This window comes from Panicum virgatum, chromosome 7N (genome assembly GCF_016808335.1).
Source record: "Panicum virgatum strain AP13 chromosome 7N, P.virgatum_v5, whole genome shotgun sequence".
NCBI lineage: Eukaryota > Viridiplantae > Streptophyta > Magnoliopsida > Poales > Poaceae > Panicum > Panicum virgatum.
This window is the reverse complement of record NC_053151.1, coordinates 26,040,319-26,052,218: the sequence shown is the minus strand read 5'-3', so window position 1 is coordinate 26,052,218 and position 11,900 is coordinate 26,040,319. Positions and strand designations below refer to the sequence as shown.

The 11,900-nt window shown below is 40.4% G+C and overlaps 1 protein-coding gene across 2 annotated transcripts; it reads left to right on the top strand.

Moving 5' to 3' along the window:
• The first annotated feature begins 2,362 nt into the window (after window positions 1-2,362).
• Window positions 2,363-10,898, top strand: LOC120682030 (poly(A) polymerase I-like). Of its 2 annotated transcripts, none has more exons than XM_039963765.1 (13): window positions 2,363-2,680; window positions 2,797-2,922; window positions 6,777-6,874; window positions 7,459-7,545; window positions 7,725-7,855; window positions 7,935-8,007; window positions 8,092-8,137; window positions 8,224-8,333; window positions 8,458-8,565; window positions 8,669-8,728; window positions 9,148-9,209; window positions 9,361-9,673; window positions 10,292-10,898. In XM_039963765.1, the coding sequence occupies exons 1-13, from the start codon at window positions 2,509-2,511 to the stop codon at window positions 10,511-10,513; spliced, it is 1,608 nt and encodes a 535-aa protein (XP_039819699.1). In that variant the 5' UTR covers window positions 2,363-2,508; the 3' UTR covers window positions 10,514-10,898. The 2 variants fall into 2 exon arrangements, with proteins under 2 accessions (XP_039819699.1, XP_039819700.1); XM_039963766.1 differs by having other exon boundaries at window positions 2,402-2,680; window positions 10,431-10,898.
• The last annotated feature ends 1,002 nt before the right edge of the window (window positions 10,899-11,900 follow it).

The window sequence follows — 11,900 nt, the reverse complement described above, 5'->3', positions numbered from 1 at the left end:
ATGACAATCTCTTTTGAGATACCATTAATACAAGATCCAAATACCATGATGGCAGTAGTGGCTAGTGGGAAGGAATCACTAGTTTAGATGACTTATGAAGTAACTACCATAAAAGCACGCATTCTGGAACTTGAGAGTTATGGTTATCTGATTCCAGATTTGTCATGATTTAAAATCAAAGCACTTCGATGGAATCAACATGATATTGTAAGTCTTTGTGAGAGACTTTTACGAGAAAATCTACATGACATAGTAAGTGAATTTTGTTAATTTAAAGAACTATGATAGTTTCTACATGACATAGTATGTGATTTTTGTTAACCAAAGTACTTTTATAAAATTTATATTCCATCTCCATTGCAGGATATATTTGGTAACACCTTTGCGGCGATGAGTTTAGAAGAAATTTTATGTCAAGCCGTGGAGCAGTTGGGTTATTACTCCACTGAGGAGGGACCGGTAAATACAAGGGAAGGTCTCTACCAGGGTTCTTTTCAATTTCGAACCACGCCAAATCCTACCGCAGAACCAATGTTCACCATCTACGGCAAAACACTTCCTCGTAGAAGTGAAGCAAAGGACAGTGCACTTATCCGTGCATTCATTTTCATTGACGATGCCCTGAGATATAAGATTGGCGATGTTAAGTATGTTGACTACCTCTTGCTTCGGAAAATAATATTCGTTAGATGATGTAATGTAGGCATGCAAATCAACTTTTGTTAACTCTTCTATCTCTATGTGTAGTTTGTGAGTTGTGACTATGTATTGCACACTATTCGTGTAGATGTGAACTTATGTTAAATCTTCGAATGATGAGCCAATGCGTCTCCCAAAACCAATGATTGGTTTTAATTTGTCGAACGGGTTAAGGTAAGTGAACAACATATTGCTACCTGGACCGGCTATTGGGCCACCATACTTCTAGAATTTGTAGACTCAAAGTAATCCTGTACCGCTGCCAGAAAGAGAGGCTACATACACAACCTGCCACTCGTGAATCGGTCACCTATACTTCCAATACCTCCAAAGACCCTATGCTTCAGAATAATATTTGATGCCTTGACGCTGCCAGAAAGAGAGGCTACATACACAACCTGCCACTCGTGAATGTGTCACCTATACTTCCGATGCCTTCAAAGACATTATTTGATCCCTTTCCTCTTACCAAGAAGTGGTGGCCCTCATGGGATCCAAGACGGCAATTTAAATGCCTTCAGACTTGTGTGGCTAGTGCTAAGTTGTTAGAGAGGATTCGCCTAGCCCTAACAAATTGTGAAGATCCACCTCCTGTAAGTGTTCAAAAGTATGTGCTCTCCACTGGCTTGGTATTCGCATGAACTATGACTAATTCACACCATCGAGATCTAAATCAAGCGAGAGGCAAAGAGAGCTTCATTGGATCCAAAAAAACAAAAAAAAACTTACAACCATTCATAGGGGCGCCGGGGGGGGGGGGGGTTGTGAGCCGCCCCTACTAATGGTGTTTCTAAGGGCGGTTGAGTTGCTACAGTACCAAAGTCCATTTGTAGCAACGGGTCGAATTTAGGTCCGCCTCTAAAAAAATTGAGCCGTTCCTACAAATCTTTTTTGTAGTAGTGAATTAAACCCATGTTAAGTTCTCAGCCACTAGTATTGAACAATGCAAGGTATTCTTCAATCAGGGCAGTTAACTTCCTTCACAATCACATGTATCACGACATCAAATTTAATTTGATCCCTTCTTATAGCATACTCTAATTAATAACTTTTTTCTAAACGTTGTGTACTAGAAAAAAAAATAGAGCGAGTACCCACAAAAAACATACGCATAATTGCTGCACGTAGTTGCTGTATGCGGTAGACAATATTCAAGCACGATTTGCCATCGCGTATAGCTTAACAATTTTTATGCTTTATTCTTTTGGACCTTCATGTGATAGATGATGCAGCCATAAAAAAGTGCCCTCCTTTAGCTTCGAAATCATCATCAGCGCATGAAAAGACCCAACATATTGGAAGAGTAACAACGATTTTTTTAATTTTAGTAATGTACTAGTAATTTTTTTTCTTACTAAGGCCTTGTTCGGTTATCCCGGTCATTCCAGGCCATTCCCATGCAACCCAACGGGTCTAATTGGATTTCAAAACGCCAGCATAGCAAATTACCACAACGATTCCGTGTTTGTCCGGTTGGATCCATTGCCGAAAGTTCTGTTGCAGGGTCAAATGTTCCATCCTGCTACCAGCCCAGCCCACGCAATAGTTAGGCCTGGGCCAAATGCTCTGAAACAACGAGGAACCCAACGGCCCATATTATCTACCAGCCCAGCCTACGCAAAGCCCCTATCCCAGCCCATAGACCATGAAGCAGCCTGCTGGCAGAAGCAACAGCGAACGAATGGGAGGTCCCGGGCCCCGGGGGGAGGATCGCATATTCGCCGCCGCCTCAGCAGTCGGCTCTCTCTCGCTATCCACCTCCGGCGCCGCTCGCGTGCGCGCCTCGCCGCCGCCGCCGTCACGGTCGCGATGGCCTTGCGCCCCCCGGAGCTGCGGTTGCTCGGCTCGCTCACCCGGCCCGGGCGCCTCGCCCCGTCCCCGCTCGCGGCGCTCGCCTCCCCGCGCCGCCGCCGCCGCGCGCCGTCCCCGTCCCCTTCGCCCTCCGACTCCTCCACCCCGTCCACCGCCCCCGTATCCGCGGGTAAGCCTCCCCGCCGCCGTTGCTGTCGATGGCCTAGTGGCGACGGAGAAATGCTGTGGTTGTTAACCCCGAGGGTTTGCTCTGCTTACCGGGTGGCCCCTGGGCATTCTGTGCAGGCGGGCCTGGGGTGGAGGGGTTCGAGGGGCCCGAGTGGAAGAAGGTCAGCGCCAAGCGGTTCGGCATCGAGGAGTCCATGATCCCCGCCGAGGCCTGGAACGTGCTACATCGCCTCCGCAGCAGAGGTGCGACCGTCCTCGGCCTTGATGGCCTGCCAGTGTTTGGTTTATTTGTTGTGGTCAGTCCCGAATTCTCACTGTTGAACTTGGGATTCAGTCCGAGATCCAACGATTGAACTAGTGGATGTGCGCTACGGGTGAGGGCACATCAGGTTGAGCAAGCTCAATTAGGTATCATAGCAACTGGTCAGCTATCATAGCAACTGCAGACTGGATTGAACACTCAGCTCATAGCCTCATATGGAAGCAAAGTTAATACTTGCATTTAATTAAATTAACTTACCTCAGTTAGGGATACTGTAACTGAATATAAATACTGCTTTATTGACTTTGCGTACAAATTTGAGTAGCATGAATAAAATCAATTTTCAGAGCAAAACATCTTTGGCAGACTTTATTTTTGTGAAAGATACAAATTTTATTACTGGAGAAACGGCTAATCGGGTAGGAAACTGTAAACCGCATTAGTATCCTGTTGGGCACCAGTAGTCAATTAATGGGTAGTTAATATTGCTTTTATATCATGTCAGATACAAATAACCAATTACTTTGGATGTGGAAAGTATTGGCATTGTGTGGTGTTATGGTTGTCAGAGGTCACAACATGATCCTGAACTATTGTCCAAGGCCATTCCTGATTCTGCAAAAGAGGACACTTTTTCGATTTAATGTGTATTGCAAGAGTACTATGAGTGCTATCTGGTCGTTTTGTTCAGAATAATGTTCAGGGATTTCGATTTGGTGCTATTTTAGATATTTCTGCGAGTAGACTAGTGGTTTCAACGACATGGCTGTAAGTTGAACTTTTTGCACTATAAAAACTAGCGAAATAAAGATCAACATGGCTATTGTTTTTGCTATAAAATTAACTACCCAGTACTTATTGCTCAATTGAAGTCGAGGCCTATGACACATTTAAACACCTACATCTTACACAACATTATAGGGAATATTTTTTTATTTTTAACCTATTTTTCAATTTTATTTTAAAAATAACCCACCTGGATATATATTTGCAGATCTAACCCTTTTGGTCGCGCCGGTTTGCGTGGCGTGACAAAAACACGCTGTCGTGCCACATGCATTGGCGTGACAAGATGTGCCACGTTGGCACGCTTCGGAGCGCTCGGAAGGGGTCTGCCAGCTTATATTCCACGTGTCAACCTTGTCACGCCACTCCCACCGGCGTGACAGTACAGCCTTGTCACGCCACCCCCGCTGGCGTGACAAGGTCTGATTTTAGAAAAATCATATATTTTTCATACGAACTTGGATGGAGATGATTTTTATACGAAAATTGTAGCTCTCAACGAGATCTACAATTTTGTAGTTTTGAGTTTTTTCATTTGAAGTCATTAAGATGGTTAAATCATTGATTTAAACTTTTGACAGCATATTAAGCACTTTACCTCTATCGGATCATCTCTAACTTGACGTGTTTATCATGGTTCTACAAATTAAGTTCTATATAATGTTTGATATATGAAATAATATGGACTAAATAATAATAGTTCGATAAGAGATATAATGAGAAATCAAACTATATCATCATTGAGTACGGAATATAATGCAACACTCTAGGTATTATTAATTATAGCTTTAACTTGTGAGTTGGTCCATGCTAATAGCGTGGCTAGTTTTGCTACGTTTTGTTTTTTTTATTATAAATACTTTGTTGTAGCAGGCTATTTTGTTTGTTCCCCTAGAGTTTGTTCTTCAACCACTATACATCACTAAGTCTTATTATACATATTTTCACATTGCCTATCAAATTACGTGCATATACATTATATCTATTTTGTACAAATCAACTCCGAAGTTACATGTGCATATGTACAACTGTTTTGCCAGCACCACCTGTATGAAGACTTCTCTACTATCGTTGTGTCGAATTTCTTACGGTCCCTGACGTTGTTGGAAGCCCATATACAAATAAGCATATAAAACAATCAATAATTGTGTCATTCTTTTACATCCATATATTATGTTGTTTTGACCCCATTATCATGCCCCATCATTTTACTTCCATCTATCAGGATCAACCTGTTTTGATCCCCATTAGACGTGCCATACGGCGTAGTCTTGATTGGGTGGGAAAGTCTGACGAATTTTTGTATTCGGCATGGACTCTATAATTATATTCTAATTTTTTTAATTCTTTAATTATGAAATTAGATATTTTTCAATTGTATAAGATATGGCCTCGAGTCAGTTTAGATCATTAGTTCTTCGTAAAATCCAATTGTGTAAATCCTTCTCCTTTTTAGATTAATGTATAACTTTCTAGATCCTCTCGACGAACGTGGTGGCTCTCTTTTTTCTATAACAACACTTGCTTATTAATATAATATATATCTAGAGTGGTGGGACCATGGAGGCACCTTGAGCGATGATCTTGGCTAGCCAAACCAAGCAGTGCAATCGATAAGCGTTGCGCTGACCAAAGGAGATATAGTGAAAAGAAGGCCATAAGATGGAGAACAACAAAGTACTCATTTCATCTAAACCACTTAATTACTAGTATAAAACTTACACATTTGTATCTTTTTCAAACTGTTATCATATTTTAAGATCTTAATCTTTCAAAAAAAATACTTGATCTAGCTTGTAGCTATAATTAATATCTAGGGTGTTGCATTATATTTCATACACAAGGATGATATAGTTTGATTTCTCATTGTATCTCTTATCGAAATATTATTATTTAGTCCATATTATTTCATATATCAAAAATTATATAGAACTTAATTTGTAGAACCATGATAAACATGTCAAGTTAGAGATGATCCGATAGAGGTAAAGTGCTTAATATGCTGTCAAAAGTTTAAATCAATTATTTAACCATCTTAATGACTTCAAATGAAAAAATTCAAAACTACAAAGTTGTAGATCTCGTTGAGAGCTACAATTTTCGTATAAAAATCATCTCCATCCGAGTTTGTATGAAAAAGATATGATTTTTCTAAAGTCAGACCTTGTCACGCCAGCGGGGGTGGCGTGACAAGGCTGTACTGTCACGCCGGTGGGAGTGACGTGACAAGGTTGACATGTGGAATATGAGCTGGCAGACCCCTTCAGAGCGCTCCGAAGCGTGCCAACGTGGCACATCTTGTCACGCCAATGCATGTGGCGTGACAACGTGTTTTTGTCACGCCACGCAGACCGGCGCGACCTAAAGGGTTAGATCTGCAAATATATATCCAGGTGGATTATTTTTAAAATAAAATTGAAAAATAGGTTAAAAATAAAAAAAATTCCATTATAGGATGTATGATTTTACATTGATCCTACCACAACCTTGCTTGGGACAGAATTCTATTACAATCCTACCATTTACGGCTGATGGTATGGTTCATGTTGTTTTGGTGCTGGGTTATATGATCCCATGCCTAGGGTCATAATTGTAAGATCATTTCATTTTGATTTTCTCTCTGTTGATTTGTAGTTGTGTGGAGATATCAGACTAATTGATGTTTTTAATATACTTCCAAAATAGTTTTTTCCAATATGAAAGCTTGTTCATTCCTCGATTATATTGTTGCAGGAATTTGTGGAATCTAGCTTGTTATATGTATTTAATGCTAGCATGTTATGAGTAAAGAACTAATAAATTACATCTAAAATGCATCTTGCTTATTTTGGCATCTAGGTGGCATGGACCTCATGTCATTTGATGTAGGTGATCTAAATATATGCACGGAAGCTTTGAGGGGTGCCTTGTTCCATAGTGTTGTATCCATCGGATGATTTTAGTTCCATTGTATTTTCCTCTCCATCTGTTAATTTGGTGCTTGAGTACCCTTGTCGTTGGGGGGTCGTTGCACTACTGGTTTTGTTTACTTGTTTCACTTTTTGTGCAGGATATGATGTGTACCTTGTTGGTGGTTGTGTTCGAGATCTCATAATGAAGAAGACGCCGAAAGATTTTGACATAATAACAACAGCTGATCTTAGGCAGGTTATAACTCAAATTAAAAAGGATGCTACAATGATGAAATTGAATTATTGGAAGTGAAATAGCCCGCTCAGTTTTGGGGCATACTTGTCTTGGAGCTATTGATTTATTGGATTGTGCAGATAGTTAAGTTTGCTGTTATAGCTTTACAAATAGCTAGTACTACATTGTTGCGAAAAGCTATAAAGTATGGCGCAGTTGTGACTTATTTGCTGGCTTTAACCATAGAGGTTTTTTTGGTGTATTAGGTGCAAAATTTCAGTTTTGAAATGAAGATATATACTTTGACCTTGTATATACCCATATATCCAAAGCCATTACATATCAGTACAGCTTATGTACCTGTGCCAAATAAGTCATCAATGGGTATGCTCATTTAAATTTATCCTACTTATGTAGTACTTCTTTAGTTATCATATGCTATTAATTTGGGTTAAAGAAACACCTTTTGTGTAGTTTGACCAGATGGTGATCAATTCATTCTGATTGTGAAGTTTCATGTTCAGAATTTGTAATGTAGCTGCCAAAGAAAAATTGCTTATACAATGTGTTTGTGCCAATTAAGATTATTATTTTAAACTCTGCAGGTGAAAGACACTTTCTCAGGATCAGCTGTTATAGTGGGAAGGCGTTTCCCCATATGCCATGTACATGAGAACAATTCTATTGTTGAGGTTAGTGTTGCCCTTTAACCGATTGTAAATAGCAGTACCCTCTGCACAATACATACCTCTAGTTGTCAGCTACTTCTTGGCAAACTGCACACTTTATTGTTGTCATTTGTTGATTCAGTTTTTCCATTTGCATTCGAGTGTGCAGCTAGCCAGATATATCTCATTCTTCTTGTTGGCAGGTGTCTAGTTTTAGTACTTGTGCAAGGGGGTCAAGTCGCAATCCTATTTACAATTCAAAGAGCCAAAACTGTAGCAAGAATGATTTTGTTCGCTGGAAAAACTGTCAAGGGAGGGACTTCACCATAAATGGGTTAGTGTTTCTGTACTTTTGGATGTAACTGGATGCCATATTGCAGGTTGTACTATTTTCTTTTGTTTTGAATGTGCAGGTTAATGTTCAACCCATATTCAGAAAAGATCTATGATTACTTGGGAGGCATTAATGATATTAAGAAAGCTAAGGTCTCTGGTATATGTTTGTTTCATTTACATTAGTTTAAGTCCTTTTTCTGCGCTCATTTGCAGTCTTCCTTGTCCTTTCAACAGGTCCGTACTGTCATTCCTGCTGGCACTTCGTTCCAAGAGGACTGTGGTCAGAATCCAGAGTTTAAGCATTTATTTCATTGTTGTTTTACTCCTGTGTGATCATTCTCATTAATACAATCATGTAATTAACAGCCCGTATTCTACGTGCAATCAGAATTGCAGCTCGGTTAGGGTTTAGCTTCCCCAAAGAAACAGCTTATTATGTGAGAACACTTGCCTCCTCAGTGGCAAGGCTTGACAAGGTCTGATTCTGGCATGGACAATCTGGTTTCATTATATCAATGACACTTTGACTTATCTAATGAACTGCCATGAAGTTGCTCGTATGTTTTCCTCTTACTGATTAATTTATTTACAATTTTGCAGGGAAGAATACTCATGGAGATGAACTATATGCTTGCTTATGGTTCAGCCGAAGCTTCTTTAAGGTTGCTATGGAGATTTGGTCTCCTTGAACATTTGTTACCCTTTCAGGTAAAGCCCATGGCCAGCAGGAAGGGACATATATTGAAATCAAGTATTTGTTGTGCTTTTGGTTCTTGTGCTTTTGACTAAATGATTTGATTGGACTATACAGGCAGCTTATTTCGCTTCAACTCGTTTTAAGAGAAAGGATAAAGGAACCAATATGCTACTTGTAAGTTTTAAATTGGTTACTAGTTTATTGTGATCATGTAGATATAAAGGAATTGCACTTGCCACATTATGATTGAAAATAATTCAAATATTCCATTGACAACGCTGTAAATGAAATTGAAACTTGTGTTTGTTGTGCTCTTCTTGCTCCGTGTCCCACTTTGCAGAGCAGAACATTTCCTCATGTTCAGTAGAAATTGTGGCAGATTGTCAGTCTTATATACATTTGCATGAAGATTTTATGATTACAAATCTTGGTGGATTCGGCAGTGGCACTTTTTTGTTTTGTTGGCATGCTACTAATCCAAATACGAAGTATAGATTTTTTTAATGTAACTTTAGTTGCTGTTTTTGTTCTTTTTTTTATGTACTTGGTAGGTCTTTGCATTAGGTTGGTCATGTTATCAATTCTTTTCGCAGGTTTTATTTTCTAAGCTGGATAATTTTCTTACGCCAAACAGGCCATGCCATAATAGTCTATGGTGAGTAAATTATCCAACTTATTATTGGCAGACAAGGAAAAATTATGTATTTCATTTCTAGCTGATGTGGACTCTTTACATTGTCGAAACTGGAGTAATTGAGTTAGTTTTGTTCTTCCCTAACATATTTGTACTTGCTCTATCACTACAGGATAAGCCTTTTAGCATTTCATGAAGCTTTGGCTCGCCAACCACGTGATCCTTTGGTGGTGGCTACTCTTGCACTAGCCTTCTACCTGGGAGGTGATATGTCATTGGCAGTGGATATTGGAAAATCAATCAACCGGCAACATGATTCTAGCTTTCGAGAGCTTTTAGAACCCCAAATCTGGGCTGATAAGCATTTGGTGGATGAGGTACAAAGCTTTGCTGCATTGATGAAGCGGGCGCTAACTGAAATGACTGATGAATATCTTGTCGCAAAAGCTATGGCGAAAATTCCTCAAGCACCATCCTCAGATCTTGTAAGCACTACCTACTCTAGTCTTCCATTTTTAAGTTAGATGTTTAATCTGCGAGAAAGGTACATTGAAGTCATGGGAGTGTTACGGATATCAAATTAATTCACATTGTCGAAAATTATAATTAACATGAAAAATGAGTTGGCTTTCATTCTGTCGGTATTATTTTGTTCTAAGATAAGAAATAGAGTTAATTGTTGTTTGTGATGCTGTTAACTGTCCTGATCCTGTAGTTTAAGTCACTGGAGTGGGAAAGGCAGATACCAAATTAGTTTATATTGTTGAAATAAAAATGATAAACATGATAATTGAGGCTTTGGCTCTCATTTTGTCAATAAAGTAAGCAAAGAATTATGTGCTACAAGTGATGCAGCTAACCATCCTGATGGTTGTGCTTAAAATTCATGGGAGTGGGGCAGACATAAAGTTAGTTTACACTGTTGAAAATAACTAAGCAAGACATGAGAAATCAGTATTTGGTCTTCATTCTGCTAATTCTTGTTTATTCTAAGGTATACAAAGAATAAAAAGTAGTGTTGCTGCTAACTGTGCAAGTGCTGGTTTATGATGCTAACTGTTGTTTTTATTTCCTGTCAAATAATTGTCTTTACCCTACTCTAGGTATTTATACCACTACAAGCATACATGAAGGTTGTCAAATTCATTGAGTGTGTTCAATATGGCTTAAAGGAGCGTGGCTATGAACCAAAAAGTAATGGGAAAATCAATTATGATAACCTGTCTTATGGTACACATGCAGAAATAAGAAATCTCTTTACACTGGTAGTTTTTGACACACTATACCCCACAAACATGGAGGGTCAACATGATGGCAGTTCTTGAAGGTAGATCGTGATTAGTACGAACCATTCAAGGCATTCAGGGGACCTGAAGCTTTGCTACATCATAATAGATTGCCCGGGCCAGAAATTGAGCAAAAGGCGGAATATCAGTTGCCATTGCTTGTCCTGATGCTGCTGCTATGTTCTCATCGTGGGCCTACGTCATGCTCCTCAGTCCTTACCGTCACAGCAAGAGCTCAAGCTTCCTGGGTGGAGTTGGTGGTTTTCTAAATAAAACAGACGGTAGGGAGTTTTACATTCATTCTAATTGTTGCAGGCGCTGTTATAATGTGAAAACCATTAATATGTTGAATTTGTTCTTGGACCCTTTTCCGGACAAGGGATACGCCCTTAAAATTAGTCCCCAAATTTTTTTTCCATGGCCAGTTCAAACCCAATTGCATGTTCTATTCATCAAGTTATATCAACGTCGCATCTTCTGATCCTTACGGAAGGAAAATAAAAATGTCGCATATATGAAAAAGTGAAGGGAAAAAGGTTCAGCAGCTCCATCTGTGTTTGTAGGCCGTTCTTTTTGATGCGGGTATTGCTTTGACGGAAGACCCGTCGGAACATGGTGCCATTCCAATGGAGCACATGCGGGCAAAGTTTTAGCCCTCGTGACGGATTGAAAAATCAACGACGCCTCCATTGGGCCGGTGGGCTGTCTCCAAACAACTCTGCTCAATTCATCGTCCAATCAAACGCTTCAACTCTGCTCGATTCACCGTCCGGTCAACCGCTTGCAGCAACGTTCCGTGGACGGTGTCTGCTTGTTTCTGTGGCCTCGCAGTCACGGACTCACGGTACAGGAGAACCAAGTAAATGGTGTGCACTGTTCGAAGGGAACCCTTATAGCCAGCCACAGCCAGCTAGGGATACAAGTTCCACTTGCTTTGAGTTATTGGGTCAAAATCAGAATTCGCTGAATGAAGTAAAGTGATAAGCCATGCATAATTAGTCAAGTGATTCGTATGCATTGGTAGTATGCATAATATTAAGTACCTAAGGGTCCGTTTGGATGTCGATATTGAAGACCACGGCATTGAATTCGATCCAATACCAAATCAGACAAGCTTTGGTAATGAGTCACAATGCCAAAGTGATTGTTTGGATGTAGATGAATTACTAGATAGAAATCAAAGAGACAACAAATACCAAATCGTGTTTGGATGGGCATGTCGTCAAATTCAGAATTGACCCATCACGGCGGCGGATGGCGGCGTGGCTGCACGCCGAGCTTGAGCTGCTGGGCGTGCTCTGCGTCGCGGCCGACCGGCGCCGGTGTGGGGCTGCGCCAGCGCACGCGGCCGCAGCAGTGGCGGGGGTGGAGGGAGACGGAGGAAGGCCGCGGCGGAGGGGTGCGGGGTGAGGGGGCATAGCGGCGG